This window comes from Piliocolobus tephrosceles, chromosome 17 (genome assembly GCF_002776525.5).
Source record: "Piliocolobus tephrosceles isolate RC106 chromosome 17, ASM277652v3, whole genome shotgun sequence".
Taxonomy (NCBI): Eukaryota; Metazoa; Chordata; class Mammalia; order Primates; family Cercopithecidae; genus Piliocolobus; species Piliocolobus tephrosceles.
Genome location: NC_045450.1, coordinates 25,886,831 through 25,902,599, shown reverse-complemented (window position 1 = coordinate 25,902,599; position 15,769 = coordinate 25,886,831). Strand labels below are relative to the sequence as shown.

General features: G+C 53.9%; 1 protein-coding gene across 3 annotated transcripts in view; it reads left to right on the top strand.

Annotated features, from left to right (window-relative positions):
* The window catches only part of GTF3C1 (general transcription factor IIIC subunit 1), an 85,827-nt gene extending 76,987 nt beyond the window's left edge, over nt 1-8,840 (top strand). Inside the window, exons 33-37 of one of the 3 annotated variants that reach the window (XM_026455390.2) lie at nt 3,919-4,199; nt 4,602-5,118; nt 5,937-5,988; nt 7,030-7,222; nt 7,941-8,840. In XM_026455390.2, coding sequence (XP_026311175.1) covers nt 3,919-4,199; nt 4,602-5,118; nt 5,937-5,988; nt 7,030-7,222; nt 7,941-8,153 — 1,256 coding nt within the window. In that variant the 3' untranslated portion in view covers nt 8,154-8,840. Of the gene's footprint in view, nt 1-924; nt 1,436-3,918; nt 4,200-4,601; nt 5,119-5,936; nt 5,989-7,029; nt 7,223-7,940 lie in introns of those variants that run through there. The other 2 variants (XR_003309655.1, XM_023192947.2) reach the window with 2 other exon arrangements.
* The last annotated feature ends 6,929 nt before the right edge of the window (nt 8,841-15,769 follow it).

The following is a 15,769-nucleotide window of genomic DNA, read 5'->3' as shown; positions in this document are numbered from 1 at the left end:
CAGGACGACCCTGAGGCCTGGCCTGAGACCTAGACCTTCAGGCTCCCCAGGCCAGGCGTGCAGCCACAGGACACACGGAAAAACACACCCCATCCTTGCAGCCGACTCAAGGGACACCTTCCCCAGGTGCCGATGCTGTGCCCACACCTCTATGGGAGAGCTCCCCACACCACTGCTGTCTTTTAGTCACAGCTGTGCCGCAGGCGCCAGGAAGAACAGAGCACTCCCGCCTCCCCACCCCGCCCACTCTCCCCGGGGGGCAGCGGGGCTCTAGTCTCCTGGTGCTTAGTAAAGTTTGTGTCCTTAGGAACCTTTTAGATACTATCTTTTGACCCCTTGCTAGGAAAGATGAGTATTCCACTCACATTCATGATCTCCTGCCTCCTTTACTTCCAATTTTGACACTATTTTAGTTCTATTGATGACCTTTGAAACTTTACTTTTTATTTTTATTTATTTATTTGAAATGATTGAGACGGGGACTCACTGTGTTGTCCAGGCTGGTCTCTAACTCCTGGCCTTAAGTGATCTTCCCGCCTCCGCCTCCCAAAGTAATGGGATTACAGGCGTGAGCCACCACACCAAGCCTATTTTTTAGAGACAGCGTCTTGCTCTGTTGTTTAGGCTGGAGTACAGTGGCGTGATGATAGCTCACAGTCATCTCTAGCTCCTGGGCTCAGGTCATCCTCCTGCCTCAGTCTCCTAAGTAGCTTGGACTATAGGCATGTGCCACCACAGCCAGCTACTTTTTTAATTTTTTGTAGAGACAGGGCCTTGCTCTGTTGCCCAGGCTGGTCTCAGGCCTCAAGGGATCCTCCCGCCATGGCCTCCCAAAGGGGTGGGACAACAGGCATGAGCTACCATACCAGACCTAGTTTATGTAATATTCTAAGTCCTTTGTTGCCATTTCAACGATGTTCTCAGCGTCTTTACCAGGAGTAGATTCTATGTCAAGAAACTCAAGAAACCACCTTTGCTCGTCTATAAGAAGCAAGTCCTCATCTGTTCAAGTTTGATCCTGAGATTGCAGCAACTCCATCCCATCTTCAGACTCCGCCTCTAGTTCTCTTGTTATTTCCACTGCATCTGCAGTTACTTTCTCCACTGAAGACTTGAACCCCTCAAAGTCATCCATGAGAGTGGGAATCAACTTTCTCCAAACTCCTGTTGATGTTGGTATTTTGACCACCTCCCATGAATCACAAATGTTGTTAACGGCATCTACAATGGTGACTCCTTTCCAGAAGATTTTCAGTTTACTTTGTCCAGATCCATCAGAGGAATCACTATAGTAGCCATAGCCTTACGAAATGAATTTCTTTCTTTTTTGTGACAGAGTTTCACTCTTGTCGCCTGGACTGGAGTGCAGTGGTATGATCTCAGTTCACTGCAACCTCCACCTCCCAGGTTCAAGTGATTCTCCTATCTCAGCCTCCCGAATAGCTGGAATTACAGGCACCCACCACCACACCCGGCTAATTTTTGTATTTTTAGTAGAGACGGTGTTTTACCATGTTGGGCAGGCTGGTCTGCCCTCCTGCCCTCAGGTGATCCACCCACTTAACCTCCCAAAGTGCTGGGATTACAGATGTGAGCCACTGTGTCCAGCCATCAAATGTATTTCTTAAAAAGACTTGAAAGTGAAATAACTCCTTGATCCATGGGGTACAGAATGGATGTTGTGTTAGCAGGCATGAAAACAACATTCATCTCCTTGAACATCTCCATCAGAGCTCCTGCGTGACCAGGGGCATCATTAATCAGCATACCATTTTGAAAGCAATCTTTTTTGTCTGAGCAGTAGGTCTCTACAGTGGGCTTAAAATATTTAGTAAGCCACATTGTAAACAGACATGCTGTCATCCAGCTTTGCGGTTCTTTTTATAGAGCACAGGCAGAATAGATTAAGCATAATTCTCTTCCCTAAGAATTTGGAGATGGGAAATGGGCACTGGCTTCAACTTAAAGTCACCAGCTTCATTACTTCCTATCGAGAGTGGGCTGTTGTTTGAAGCCTTGAAACCAGGCCTTGCCTTTTCCTTTGTAGCCATGAAAGTCCTAGATGGCATCTTCAATATAAAGCTGTTTTGTGCACATTGAAAATCTGTTTAGTGTATCCACCTTTATCGCTGATCTCAGCTAGCTAGAGCTTCTGGAGAACTTGCTGCAGCTTCTCCAGCAGCACTTGGTGCTTCACGTTGCACTTTTATGTTACGGAGACGGCTTCTTTCCTTAAACTACATGAACCAACCTCTGCTAGCTTCCAGCTTTTCTTCTGCATCTTCCTCACCTCTCTCAGCCTTCATAGAATTAAAGAGAGTTAGGGCCTTGCTCTGGATTAGGCTTTGGCTTAAGGGAAGGTTGTGACTGGTTTCATCTATCCAGACCGCTGAAACTTTCTCCGTATCAGCAACAAGGCTGTTTTTGCTTTATTATTGTTCGTGTGTTCCCTGGAGTAACACTTTTAATTTCCTTCAAGAACTTTTCCTTTGCCCTCACAACTTTGACTAACTTCGGCACAAGAGGCCCAGCTTTCGGCTGTCCTGGCTGTCACCATGCTTTCCTCGCGAAGCCTGGTATTTTCTAGCTTTTGATGTAAAGTGAGAGATGTCCAACTCTCCCTTTTACTTGAACACAAAGGGGCCATTGTAAGGTTATTACCTGGCCTGACGTCAATTTTTTTTTTTTTTGAGATGGAGTCTCACTCTGTCGCCCAGGCTGGAGTGCAATGGCGCGATCTCGGCTCACTGCAAGCTCCACCTCTCGGGTTCACGCCATTCTCCTGCCTCAACCTCCCGAGTAGCTGGGACTACAGGCGCCCGCCACCATGCCCAGCTAATTTTTTGTATTTTTTAGTAGAGATGGGGTTTCACCACGTTAGCCAGGATGGTCTCGATCTCCTGACCTCGTGATGCGCCCGCCTCGGCCTCCCAAAGTGCTGGGATTACAGGCCTGAGCCACCGCGCCCGGCCAACCTGACTTCAATATTGTTGTGTCTCAGGAATAGGGAACCCCAGGAGAGGGAGGAAAATGGGGAATGGCTGGTCCCTGGAGTTGTCAGAACACACATGACATTTATCAATTAAGTTTGCTGTCGTATGTGGGCGTGGTTTGTGGTGCCCCTAAATAGTGACAATAGTTAAGGACAAAGGTCACTGATCACAGGCCACCGTCACAGATATGATAATCATGAAAAAGATGAAATATGAGAATTCCCAAGCATGACAGACACAAATTGAGCACATGGTGTTGAGAAAGTGGTGCCCGTAGACTCTCTTGGCGCAGACTTGCCACAAGCCTTCAGTATGTAAAAAACCCAAAAAACAATATCCATGAAGCACAATAAAGTGAGGTGCATTGTTGAAGTTGATGGTGTTCGCTATATGTTTCATAACCACAGTTAGAATTCTGTACTTTGTCTGGAGTTTGGACTGGGCAGAAATGTAGTGATAACTGATCGATTATGGCCTTAGCAGAGACATATTCCATAGGAAGCAACAGAAGCCAGCCCTGGCTAGTGTAGGCAAAAGTGGGGTGTGTAGAAGGGGCCTGGAGTATCTCACAGGGTCTAAGGAACAGTGGGCACATGAGCAGCAGGAAGGGATGGGACCAGGCCAGCCCTGGTCAGGGACTCCCCCTCAGAGCACTGGGCTTTACAGTTCTCGAACCCCAGTCCTCCGCCTCTGTGCCCTTCACTTGACGTCTTGAGCAGGAGAATCATAGTGGCCAGGAGAAATCCAGTCAGCTGTAGTCAGAGGCTCAGGGTCACGGATCAGGAGCCTGATGCCAGGGGCCCAGCCTGTCCGCCCAGCAGTGAGTTGGTGCTGGAGCGTGCCTTTCCTGAGTGTGGCCTGTGCATTGGGCAGGGGAGGGGGGCCTCTGTCGGGCTGCCTCTGATCTTCCTTCATGTCCCCACAGCCGCTCCTCTGGAAGAGCTAACAGTGGGAACCTCCTGCCTCCCTGACACGTTCACCAAGCTGATAAAGCCCCAGGAAAACACCTGCAGCTTGGAGGAGTTTGTCCTCCAGCTGGAGCTGTCTGGGTATAGTCCCGAAGACCTGACTGCTGCCTTGGAGATCCTGGAAGTCATTATAGCCACGGGTTGTTTTGGGATTGACAAGGAGGAGCTGCGCAGACGGTTCTCGGCCTTGGAGAAGGCAGGTGACGGACGCACCAGGACATTCGCAGATTGCGTCCAGGTGAGCTGTGCCTTAGGTTAGCCTGATATCACTGAAGCGGAAATTGTAGCTCCCAGGCCAGGTGCACACTGAGGATGGGCTTGATTTGGGGCATAGCATGCTGCGTTCTTTTTAAACGTTGAATTAGTCATTAACATTTGAAAACTGGGGCATTTCATGTCTGCGTTGAGGGTGCAGTTGTGGATTCACAACCGCACCACAGCTGACGTGGTTCACGAGCAGCCAGAGGAAGAGAAGCTGCTCCAGGGCACAGGGCTAGCAAGGGGCGGCCCCAGGGTTAGGAGCCAGGCCCGCCTCGTGAGCCTGGGCTGCTCGGGGCACTTAACCCGCCAGGGAGGGGAGGTCACCAGCGTGGAGGATCCCGGGCTCCCCACAGACCCCCTGTGTCTCCTGCCTCCCCAGGCCCTCCTGGAGCAGCACCAGGTGCTGGAGGTCGGCGGCAACACTGTGCGCCTGGTAGCCATGGGCTCTGCCTGGCCCTGGCTCCTGCACTCGGTGCGGCTGAAAGACAGAGAGGACGCCGACATCCAGAGAGAAGACCCCCAGGCCAGACCCCCAGAGGGGTCTTCCAGCGAGGACAGCCCCCTCGAGGGGCAGGCACCTCCTTCTCACAGCCTCCGGGGCACCAAGAGGCGTGCCAGCTGGGCCAGTGAGAATGGGGAGACCGACACTGAGGGCACCCAGATGACCCCTGCCAAGAGGCCAGTACTCCAGGACTCAAACTTGGCCCCCAGCCTTGGGCCCAGAGCTGAAGACAGAGCAGAAGCCCAGGCCCCGTCTTCACCCCCAGCTCTTGAAGACACCGCTGCAGCGGGGGCAGCACGGGAAGACCAAGAGGGTGTCGGGGAGTTCAGTTCCCCAGGCCAAGAGCAGCTGAGTGGCCAGGCACAGCCTCCAGAGGGCTCTGAAGACCCCAGAGGTACCGTGCGCCTTGTCACCCACCCCACCTCACCCCACCCGCGCTTTCCCTCCCCTCCACCCTGATGGACCCCACGCCTTCCTCCGGGATATGGGGGACCTGCTACTGACACAAAAGGGGCTTGACTTCAGCTTCTCGGAGCCTGAGCCCCGACAGGGCAGGATGCTGCCTGTAAATGCATTTCCAGGGGAGCACAGGCCTCCCACACCCCCAGGCAGCGCTGTGAGTTCTGGAGCGGGAGCTCAGGCGGTGGGGCCAGCGTGTGTGCTGCAGCGGCTGCTGTGGGGCAGTGACCGCACGGAGTTCTCACCTTCGTCGGGTGGCAGCACGCCCTTTCCTGTCCTGCACGTCTGTCATCAGCAGCAGCCTTCTCATGTGGCTTCTCTGGGCGTTTTTGTTTTCTTTGGGCTGTTTTTGCCTCGGGCTTTACACCACCCTTGTGGTCAGGGCTTCTGGGTGGAAAATGAGGTGTTCGCTGGCTTCCTCCGGTGTGGGGCTTGTCCCGGCCTGGGACGCTGCTTGCATGTGGCACTGTGTGCGGCAGTCCCCCCGGCCCCGCCACCTCCAGGGTGGCTGCTGTGTGAGATGGTCGTTGTCGTTTTTTTTGATGCTTCATCCCCTGAGCCCCGAGGTGCCCTGCTCATGCGGGTGCCATGCTGAAGGTGCCTGCTCATGCGGGTGCCATGCTGAAGGTGCCCTGCTCATGCGGGTGCCATGCTGAAGGTGCCTGCTCATGCGGGTGCCATGCTGAAGGCGGGGAGGCAGAGATGGCTTCCCTGACTTTCCGAGTCTCTCTCATTCTCTTCCTCTTCCCTCAGGGTTCACAGAGAGTTTTGGAGCCGGCAGCATCTCCCAGGCAGCGCGGGAAAGGTGGGTGTGGGGTTCTGGCTCCAGGGCTTTGGGTGGGGCTCTTGACAGGGACCGAGGGTAAGGATTTGTGTGAGGGTTTTTGAGGGTCTTTCCCCAGGTGCCAGCTCTGACAGGCTGCCCAGCACCGTGGTTCTCGGCAGGGGTACTTGGAGGGGCACAGTGGGCGAGCAGCAGGCGTGCTGAGCACCAGCAGCGCCCAGGTCGGCCTGGAACAAGGGCTGCGCTTCCAGAATGCCCAGGTCACTGGCGGAGAACCATGCCTGGTGCTGTCAGCTGCGCTTCACTGGCTCCTCACGGCCCACAGGCACCTCACCCGCTCCTGCAGATGAGCCGGGGCCACAGAGGGATAAGCCCTGAATGCCTAGCTGCCCCCGGGACAACTGTGCCACAGAGTTACAGGAAGCAAGGGGGCCACAGAAGCCCCTCTGGTGGGGGCGCCTCCCATGAGTGTGTGTGCTGACCCCAGATTCGGAGGGCCCAAGTGCCCTGTGTCCTGGCTTTCAGGAGCTCAGGTGTGCCCCTCCAAGGCCCCGCCGTATCGATAAGAGCCAGGTGTCCAGCTCTTCTGGGTCCGCCCCACTCCTGGGCCCCGGGTGGCTGTTCAGTCCCTGGTTTAGTAGCAGAAACGTCTGTTTCAAGGAAAGCGTTCCTGGAACTCTGCACATGGTGTGGAGCAGAGCTTCCGGGTCATGCTCCTGTGAGCTTCGCCACAGCCTGAAGGTAGCTGCTGCCCGGGCTGCCAGGAGAGCTGGCAAGTCCAGGACTCTCAACTCTTGGCCCTCTCCTGCCCACTGAGGCCTCAGTTGCAGCTGCATCTGAGCAGGGCCGCGCGTCGTGGTTCCACCCAGCTGGCGGTCAAGGGCCCCTCTGTCCAGACAGGAGAGAAGCGGGGAGTTTGGAGAGCAGACAACAAGAGGTAGCGGCTGGTCTCAGCCCTGTGACCTGGGCCAGGCCCAGGACACCCCTGAGCCTCAATGTTCTGTCTGAACGAGCTGCCCTCCTGGCCCCGCCAAGCCCTGATGCCAAGCCCTCGCCCTGCAGGGACTGTGAGAGCGTCTGCTTCATCGGCCGGCCATGGCGTGTCGTGGATGGCCACCTGAACCTGCCCGTATGCAAGGGTATGATGGAGGCCATGCTGTACCACATCATGACCAGGCCTGGCATCCCCGAGAACTGCCTGCTGCGCCACTACCAGGGGGTCCTGCAGCCCGTCGCCGTGCTGGAGCTGCTCCAGGTATGGGGCCTTCCCAGGCTCAGCAGGGTTGGGGGCAGCTGGGTGCTCTCAATGGCCCGGCCGTGATGTTCAGGCCCCAGGCAGCATGCGGTACCACCATACTGCTTGCCTGCACCCCCTCCCCCAGCTTGTCCTGGGCTCTTGCCTCTCAGCTCCATGCTGCTGGCCAGGCTGAAAGAGGGGGTGCCCGGTGCTTGTCTCTGATGCTTTCTCTGTGCCGGGGGTCACTAACTCACGAGCCCACAGGGCCCCACGGGTCAAGCAGCTGCCCCCCGGTGCAGCTGCTTCCTGCTCGGCTGACAGTTGCCCTGTGCTCCGTTGGCCCAGTGTGTATGGGGCCTCCAGCTCCTCTGGCAGCTAGGAGCTTGAAGTTCAGTGTCACATTCCCCGCGAGCCAAACGGAACCCCACCTGGAAGCCAGTCTTGGCTCACAGGACGCTGGGATGCAGCCCCTGCTGTAGGCCTCTCCTCCACAAATGAGGTTCCGTGTGGTGGCTCCAGCCCACGCTGTACACACGCTACTCAGGCCGCTGCCTCTCCCACCAGGGCCTTTGCCTGAACCCTCCTGGTACATCCCCACTTGACTCATGCCCAGTTCAGGTGCCCCCGCTCTGGAAAGTGGCTTCCTCGTACAGAGAAAGCATTCCCTAAATGCTTAAAGAATAAATCAAGCAGGCGAGGGTAGTGCCGCTGTAACCTGTGTGTCTGGTGTCTCCAGGGCCTGGAGTCCCTCGGCTGCATCCGGAAGCGCTGGCTGAGAAAGCCAAGGGCCGTCTCGCTCTTCTCCACACCCGTGGTGGAGGAGGTGGAGGTGCCCTCCGGCCTGGACGAGAGCCCCATGGCCTTCTACGAGCCCACCTTGGACTGTACCCTCCGACTGGGCCGTGTGTTCCCCCACGAGGTCAACTGGAACAAGTGGATCCACCTCTAGGACCCCTATGGGCGTTCCCTCCCTCCCAGCCACCACCTGCCACACCACTCTGCCTGATGCTCGGCAGACCCCACTGTGCCCCGGCCTTGGGTCTGCCGAGCCTCCTGCAGCAGGGGACAGGTGCTCTGGCCATAGTCACAGCCCGACATGTTTCCCACTGTCCTGGAACTCTGGAAAGAGGGGCTCCCCCACCTGCCTGCTCCCCAGGCTCTTCTGGGCCTGCCCCTTGGGAACTGGCCTCATCACACCGGGAGTTGGTGCTTGTCTCTGGGTCTCCGGAGTTCGCCCCGCCTGTGCACACCTCACATTCCAGACTCCAGCCATCTTGGCAGGATCTCCTGGCTCCTTGAGTGCCCAAGTGCCACCAAGAGGAAGGGCCTTGTGGGATATGCCTTGCAGAATAGGGATCGGTGTGCGCTGCTGCCGGTGGGGCCTCTACAGGGACTGTGGCCCCTCGGCAGGCAGGACATTCCAACCCCTGGCTGGGACTGAACCACCCAAAGCAGAGCAGCTCCCTTTCCGACCTTGCAAGTCACCTGGCAGGCCCCAGCGGGGCTGGCCGTCCATGTCCCTCGGCCTGGCTGGTGACTCCCTGCGGGCCGGAAATGAAGAGTCCCTGTAGGTTTGGGTTTTGTTTGTTTTATTTTGTTCTTTCACCTTTTTTCCTCATTAAAAAAAAAAAGTCCCTGTGGAGTGTATTTATTTATTTTTTGATTAAAGGGAAGTAAAATGCATTCTGTTTTGTGTGTTTCCTAAAGAATCAGTGATTCCCCTAGGGACTCCCTACTTTGGCTGCAGAACAACCTGGAATGGCTGTTCCCAATGAAACCAAAGGAAGAGGGAAGGCCCTGATCCTGAGCTCGGCAGCCCCGCCTGGCCTCAGCCAGCGGTGAGACGTGGCCTCCAGGATGGAGGGGCACAGGCGACTCCCTCGCCGCCTTCTCAGCTGGTCCCAGGCCCGTCCCCCACAGAGCAGCTCCCAGCCCAGTGCCAGGCCCATGATCGGCTCGGCTCCGCACAGCTGGTGCCGTCGGCAGGGCCTGCAGATGGGTCTGACACCTTGAAGTTCTCTTGAGCTCACATGGTTACATTTTTAAGTTAGTTGCCAACATTTTTAAAATGTAGAGTTCACATTTTTAAAAAAAAATTCAGATCTCTTAAAATGGGAAGTTCCAGTAACAATGGACTTAGCTTCCTGCCTGTGGCAGTCAGAGTGTGGAGCAGAGGCCGTTCCCTCTAGGTGGGATGGGCCCGCCCTGGCCAGCTGTGTCTCACACCCACCTGCAGCTTCTCTCACCTAGAAAAGTGTCCCCTCTGGGGAACGTGTACCCTTAGGACCCCTGACCTGACCCACCTTCCAACCCTGTCTCCATCCTCCCTCTACGAGGGACACCCTGGACACTCCAGGCCACAAACTTCTGGGTGAGGAGGGACAAAGGCAGGGACTTGGGAGTCAGGGTCCTGAGAGAGAGTCCCTGCCCTGCCAAGCCTGGTCAGGTCTTAGTGTTCATTTTTTTTCTCTTTAAAGTTTCAAGTGTAGAAACAATAGTGTTCTATGGGATTTTTTGAGGCAATCAAGTAGAATAGTGGATGTGGTCTGCTTCATAAATAAAATGTTGTACAAATGGGAATATATTTGGGAATCTGTGGTGTGGTGGAAGAAAGGTTTGGGAATCCGGTAAATGTTTCTAAAAAACCGACCCTCGCATTCATATTTCAGAGCCTTAGTTTTGTTGTCTGAAAACGGGGAAGAGTGTCTCCAAACGGGGAAGAGTGTCTCCCTCAAGGGAGGCAAGGTGAGCTGAAGAGCACCGGGTGCAAGTGCATAGTCGGGTTCAGCAGGTTCCCTTCTTCGCCTGTGCCTCCCAGATGATGGAGAGAGTGGGCATATGTTGGAAGATGAGACAGGGATGGTGGGGACTGCTCTCAGATGGTGAGATGGGGCTTCTGTGAACACCAGCCCACATTCCCACAGTCATTCTGCCCAAGGATGACCTGTTCCTTCTTCCCCTCCCTCCTACCCATCATGAAGCCCCTCATTGCCCAGCCATCTATCTGTCCATCTACCTACCTATCTACCCATCCATCCATCTGCCCATCCATCCACCCAACTGTCCACTACCCATCCATCCATCCATTCGCCCATCCATCTACCCACCTATCCATCCATCCACTCATCTGTCAGTCCATCCATCCATCCATCCATCCATCCACCCACCCATCCATCTACCCACCTATCCATCCATCCACTCATCTGTCCGTCCATCCATCCATCCATCCATCCATCCATCCATCCATCCATTCGCCCATCCATCCACCCACCTACCCATCCACCCATTCCTCTGTCCATCCATCCATCCACCCACCCATCTGCCTATCCACCCATCCATCCATCCTTCCAAGGCAGCTCTCTGCACAGAAGTCTCCAGAAACCACAGCATTGACCAGTAGTTGTGAGCTGAGATGCCTTCAGGGGCCAGGCAGGTAATAAATGAGAGGAAAGGGGCCTTGGGTTAAATACTAGGGAGTAATAGCAACTGTGGAAAACTAAAATGTGTATGCCCAGGCTGTGAAGGAATGCAAATTTGGAAGAAACATTAAGTACTAACTACCAAACAAAACCTATGAAGGGGCAAAAATGGGTCTCTGGCCACTTTGCGGCTGCCACAACAGTGCTAGGTGGTGGCTCCAGGTCTCCTGCAGAGAGGGTAGGGAATGCAAAGCCCAGATGGGCACCTGCACGAGGCCTGGACACCTCAGCTTTGTGTCCCCAGCTTCCATGTACCCCACAGTCTTGCCCTTCTCACTCTTAATTCTTTTCTCTTTTTCTTAGATAAGCAAATACATGAATGTATTCTCTTAAATACAACATTTCAAATCTGGGCAAAGCCTCTGGGCCCCTCTCCTTCAAGGCCCCTTCCCTTCAGGGCCCCTCCCACTTTCCCTCTTCCCATTGCCATCCATATCTGTCTGTGCACGCCCTGGGAAGCCCGGCCTGTGATGCTACGTGACATAAAACACACCCTCAGCACGACTAACTCAGCGACCCCCTGGCACATCCGCATCAGCATGCCCTATTATGGGAGTGTTTTGAGGAAGCAGCCAAAGCTTTAGCGGAAGACCACCCAGGAAAGCTTCACCAGAGAGTCTTTCTCCACTACAGCAATGCCCCTGCTCCCTCCTCATCAAACAAGGGCAATTTTGCAAGCATTTCCGTGGGAAATCACAAGGCACTCACCTTACAGTCCTGATATGGTTCCTTTGACTTTTTGTTTCCTAATCTTAAAAAGAAAAAATCTTTAAAGGGCACCTTTCTTCAGTTAATAATGTAAAAAGGATGGCATTGCCACAGTGAAATTCCCAGGACCCTCAGTTTTTCGGGGAGGGGCTGAGTGGCTGCTCATTGCCCACCAAAGTGTCTTGACCTTGATGGAACTTATGTTGAGAAAGAAAGTTTGTCTCTTATTTTTAATCTTTGAATTCCATTTTCCACCAACTTTTTTTTTCTTTTTGTTTGAGACAGGTTTTCACTCTTGTCGCGGAGGCTGGAGTGCAACTGCGTGATCTCGGCTCACTGCAACCTCCGCCTCCTGGGTTCAAGCGACTCTCCTGCCTCAGATTCCGAGTCGCTGGGATTACAGGCATGTGCCACCACGTCCGGCTAATTTTGTATTTTCAGTAGAGACGGGGTTTCTCCATGTTGGTGGTGTGAGCCACCGCGCCCGGGCTCCACAAACGTTTTGAAGTCGCGAATGTGTGTATCTGTGCACATACATGCTGTGTATGTATGTGTGTGTGGGCATTTGTGTGTGTGAGTGTGCATGTACGTGCGTGTGTGGAGTCTCCCTCCTTACCTCCACTGCCCAACGCAGGTCCATCCACCCAAAGGGTAGAAGCCAACCTTTGTTGAATTAAACAAACTCCTGCCGCTTCACCCCGTCTTCATCGCCCATATTGTCTGCCGCAGAGGGCTGCTGTGACGATTGTCCAGGGTCCCCTGTACAAGCGCCCGGCAGGTACACTTGTGTGTCCCTTTTCCCCTGGACGGCAGAGCGCCACGGCACTGCTTTCAGCCGACATCTGCAGGTTGCAGTGCTTACCAGCAGGTGGCAGCAGCCGCCCAAGCATCTCTGTTTCCCGTTACTTCGTCTTGGTTTCCAAATGTCTGGTGCTCTTGATCCATACAGGCACCAGGGTGACGCCAGTGAGAGCTGACTGGGGCAGGGCATGACTTACCCATACAATTGATGATATCCTAGCAACAAGATTTCCTGAGCACCTGCCAGATGCCAGACACTGTTCTGGGCACATTACACACATTAACTCGACGCCACAACAGCCCTAAGACGTCTGCCTGATCAGTATACCCATTTCATAGATGAGGAAGCTGAGGCGCAGGAGGTAAAATCATGTCCACAGGGCTGGAGGCTGGAAAGCGGATCTGCTGCTATTCCCAGTCTGCCAGCCTCAGGGACCTCCCCATCACACCGCCTTCCAGGGATGGGATTTGTTTTAGGTGGTGGGGGAGCCAGCATTGTGCTGGGAGACTCCCTAAAGAGTAGGATGAAAGGGTTTCTTATCAGGGGTCATCAACTTTTTTTTTCTTTGAGACAGAGTCTCACTCTGTTGGCCAGGCTGGAGTGCAGTGGTGCAATCTCTGCTCACTGCAAACTCCGGCTCCTGGGTTCAAGTGATTCTCCTGCCTCAGCCTCCAGAGTAGCTGGGATTACAGGCACCCACCGCCATACCCAGCTAATTGTTGTATTTTTAGTAGAGACGGGGTTTCGCCATGTTGGCCAGGCAGGTCTTGAACTCCTGCCCTCTGGTGATTCACCCACCTCGGCCTCCCAAAGTGCTGGGATTACAGACATGAGCCACTGCGCCTGGCCTGGGGCCATCGATTTTTGAAAGAAAATTTGTCACCCTTAGACACAGGGGAAAGACCTATGATTGCCCCATGGTCTGAGCCATAAAGGAAGGGCTCTTGGCTCTGATTACAGACTCCCCAGGAGGCGGTCTGTTTCATCTGCACACCCCATTCCGTGCCTTTTCTAGGTCTGGGGCAGATGGTTCCCTCCTCTCTGCATACTGCTTTGCCAGTCACTGCTCTACCATTGATTCATTCATTCATTCATTCACTCATTCAATGTTTTTGAACACCTGCTCTATACCAGGCACTATTCTAGGCTCTGAGACCCAGCGGAGACTTAGATCCCTGCTCTAGCAGGGTAGACAGTAAATATGATGGATAAATAACACAGATGTATGAGAGGATATAATAAGTGTGATGGAAAAAACAAAACCAGGCAGTGGGGTGTTGCACTTTGAATAAAGGGACCAACCCAACGTGGAGAAGGTGACGTTCGAGCAGACTTGACTCCATCCTCTCATCTTGCATGAATGCGTGGGTGTTTCCTGAGGGCAGATGAGTCCTCTTCTTGTTCTTCCCTGTCGAGAGTTTAAAGGAAGTGCCTGCTTCCTTTACTGTCAGTGGAATGGGCTCCCAGGAGGGGAAGTGCATGTGCTCACTGCTCCATCTTCCACCGGAAGTCCCCTTCCTGGGTTCTGCCGGTGCACCTGGGGCTGGGCAGGCTATGCAGGGCTGTGCCATACCATGGGGCCAGCAGCCGGACCGAGGCAAACAACATCCCCAGATAGGAGGGAGGAAGGGGCTTTCACCTCCAGCAGGGGGGCCAAAAGGAGCTCAGGAATGGGGCAGGGCATGATGGACTCCAGAAAAATCACTGCCTTTTTCTAGGCCTTCACTTCCCTCTGTCTCCTTCCGTTGTTAAAGCATCTAGGACCCCCAGACAGCATCCCAGACTGAGATCTCGCAGGAACTGTTGATGGCTGGAGAGCTGGGGTTATGTGTTCTTTGAATCCCAGCAGAGAGCAATGAAAGCTTCAAGGCCTCTGGAGGGAAGCGTTTATGAACTCTCTGGGAAGGAGATTGGGAAGGGCTGGGGCCACAGCCCTCTTCTCCTCCCCGACCTGGAGCCTAGCTCAAGGTGATGATGGAAAGACAACCCCCCGCCGGCTGGGCGTGGTGGCTCACGCCTGCAATCCCAGCACCTTGGGAGGCTGAGGAGGGTGGATCACTTCAGGTCAGGAGTACGAGACCAGCCTTACCAACATGGTGAAACCCCGTCTCTACTAAAAATGCAAAAATTAGCCGAGTGTGGTGGCAGGTGCCTGTAATCCCAGCTACTCAGGAGGCTGAAGCAGGAGAATTGCTTGAACCCGGGAGGCAGAGTTTTCAATGAGCCAACATTGTGCTATTGTACTGCAGCCTGGGTAACAGTGTGAGACTCTGTCTAAAAACCAAACAACAAAAACAAATGAACCAAAAAAAATAAATAAATAAAAACCAAAGACAACTGACATCTAATAAGGGCTTGTTCCACCCTGTCTTTTCATTCACAGAGCAAGCCGAGAGACTTATTCCTAACCTCTACTTTATAAAAGAGAAAACTGAGGCTCGGTAACAGCAAATGACTTGCCCTAGGTCATTCATGAAAGGTGCTAGTGCCTGGTCTTCCGGGGCCTTTGAATGGGGTGATATGGTTTGGCTGTTTGTCCCCTCCAAATCTCATGTTGAACTGTGATTCTCAATGTTGGAGGTGAGGCCTGTGGGGAGGTGATTGGATCATGGAGGCAGACCCCTCCTGAACAGCTTAGCACCATCCCCTTGGTGATGAGTGAGTTCTCACTCAGTCACTTCATGGGAGATCCGGGTAAGTCTTGCTGTGTTGAGGTGCTGTGAAACCCACCTCAAACCAGCTTGTGTTGCCCGGGCTGGAGTTTAGTGGTGTGAACTTGGCTCACTGCAACTCCGCCTCCTGGGTTCAAGCAATTCTCCTGTCTCGGCCTCCCAAGCAGCTGGGACTACAGGCACACGCCACCAAGCCTGGCTGATTTTTGTATTTTTTTTTTCAGTAGAGATGGGGTTTCACCATATTGCTCAGGCTGGTCTCAATCTCCTGACCTCAGGTGATCCGCCCACCTTGGCCTCCCAAAGTGCTGGGGTTACACACGTGAGCCACCATACCCGGCAATCTGGTTGTTTAAAAGAGTCTGGGACCTCCCACTTTGCTCTCTTCCTCCAGATCTTGCCAGGTGACACGCAGGCTCCCCCTTCACCTTCCGCTATGATTGGAAGCTGCCTGAGGCCTCACCCAGAATAAATGTTGGTGCCTTGCTTCCTGCACAGCCTGCAGAACTGTGAGCCAATTAAGCTTCTTTGTAAATTACCTAGTCCCTGATATTTCTCTTTTTTATTTTTATTTTTTGAGATAGGATCTCTCTGTCACTCACGTTGGAGTGCAGTGGCACCATCTCAGCTCACTGCAACCTCTGCCTCCCAGATTCAAGCGATCCTCGTGTCTCAGCCTCCTGAGTAGCTGGGATTACAGGCATGTGCCACCATGCTGGACTAATTTTTGTATTTTTAGTAGAGACGGGGTTTTGCCATGTTGGCCAGGCTGGTCTTGAACTCCTGGTGTCAAGGAATCCGCCTGCCTCAGCCTCCCAAAGTGGTGGGATTATAGGCGTGATCCCAGCCCAGCCTGGTATTTCTTTATAGTGACACAAGGACTAATACAGGGTCCTTCCTTAGA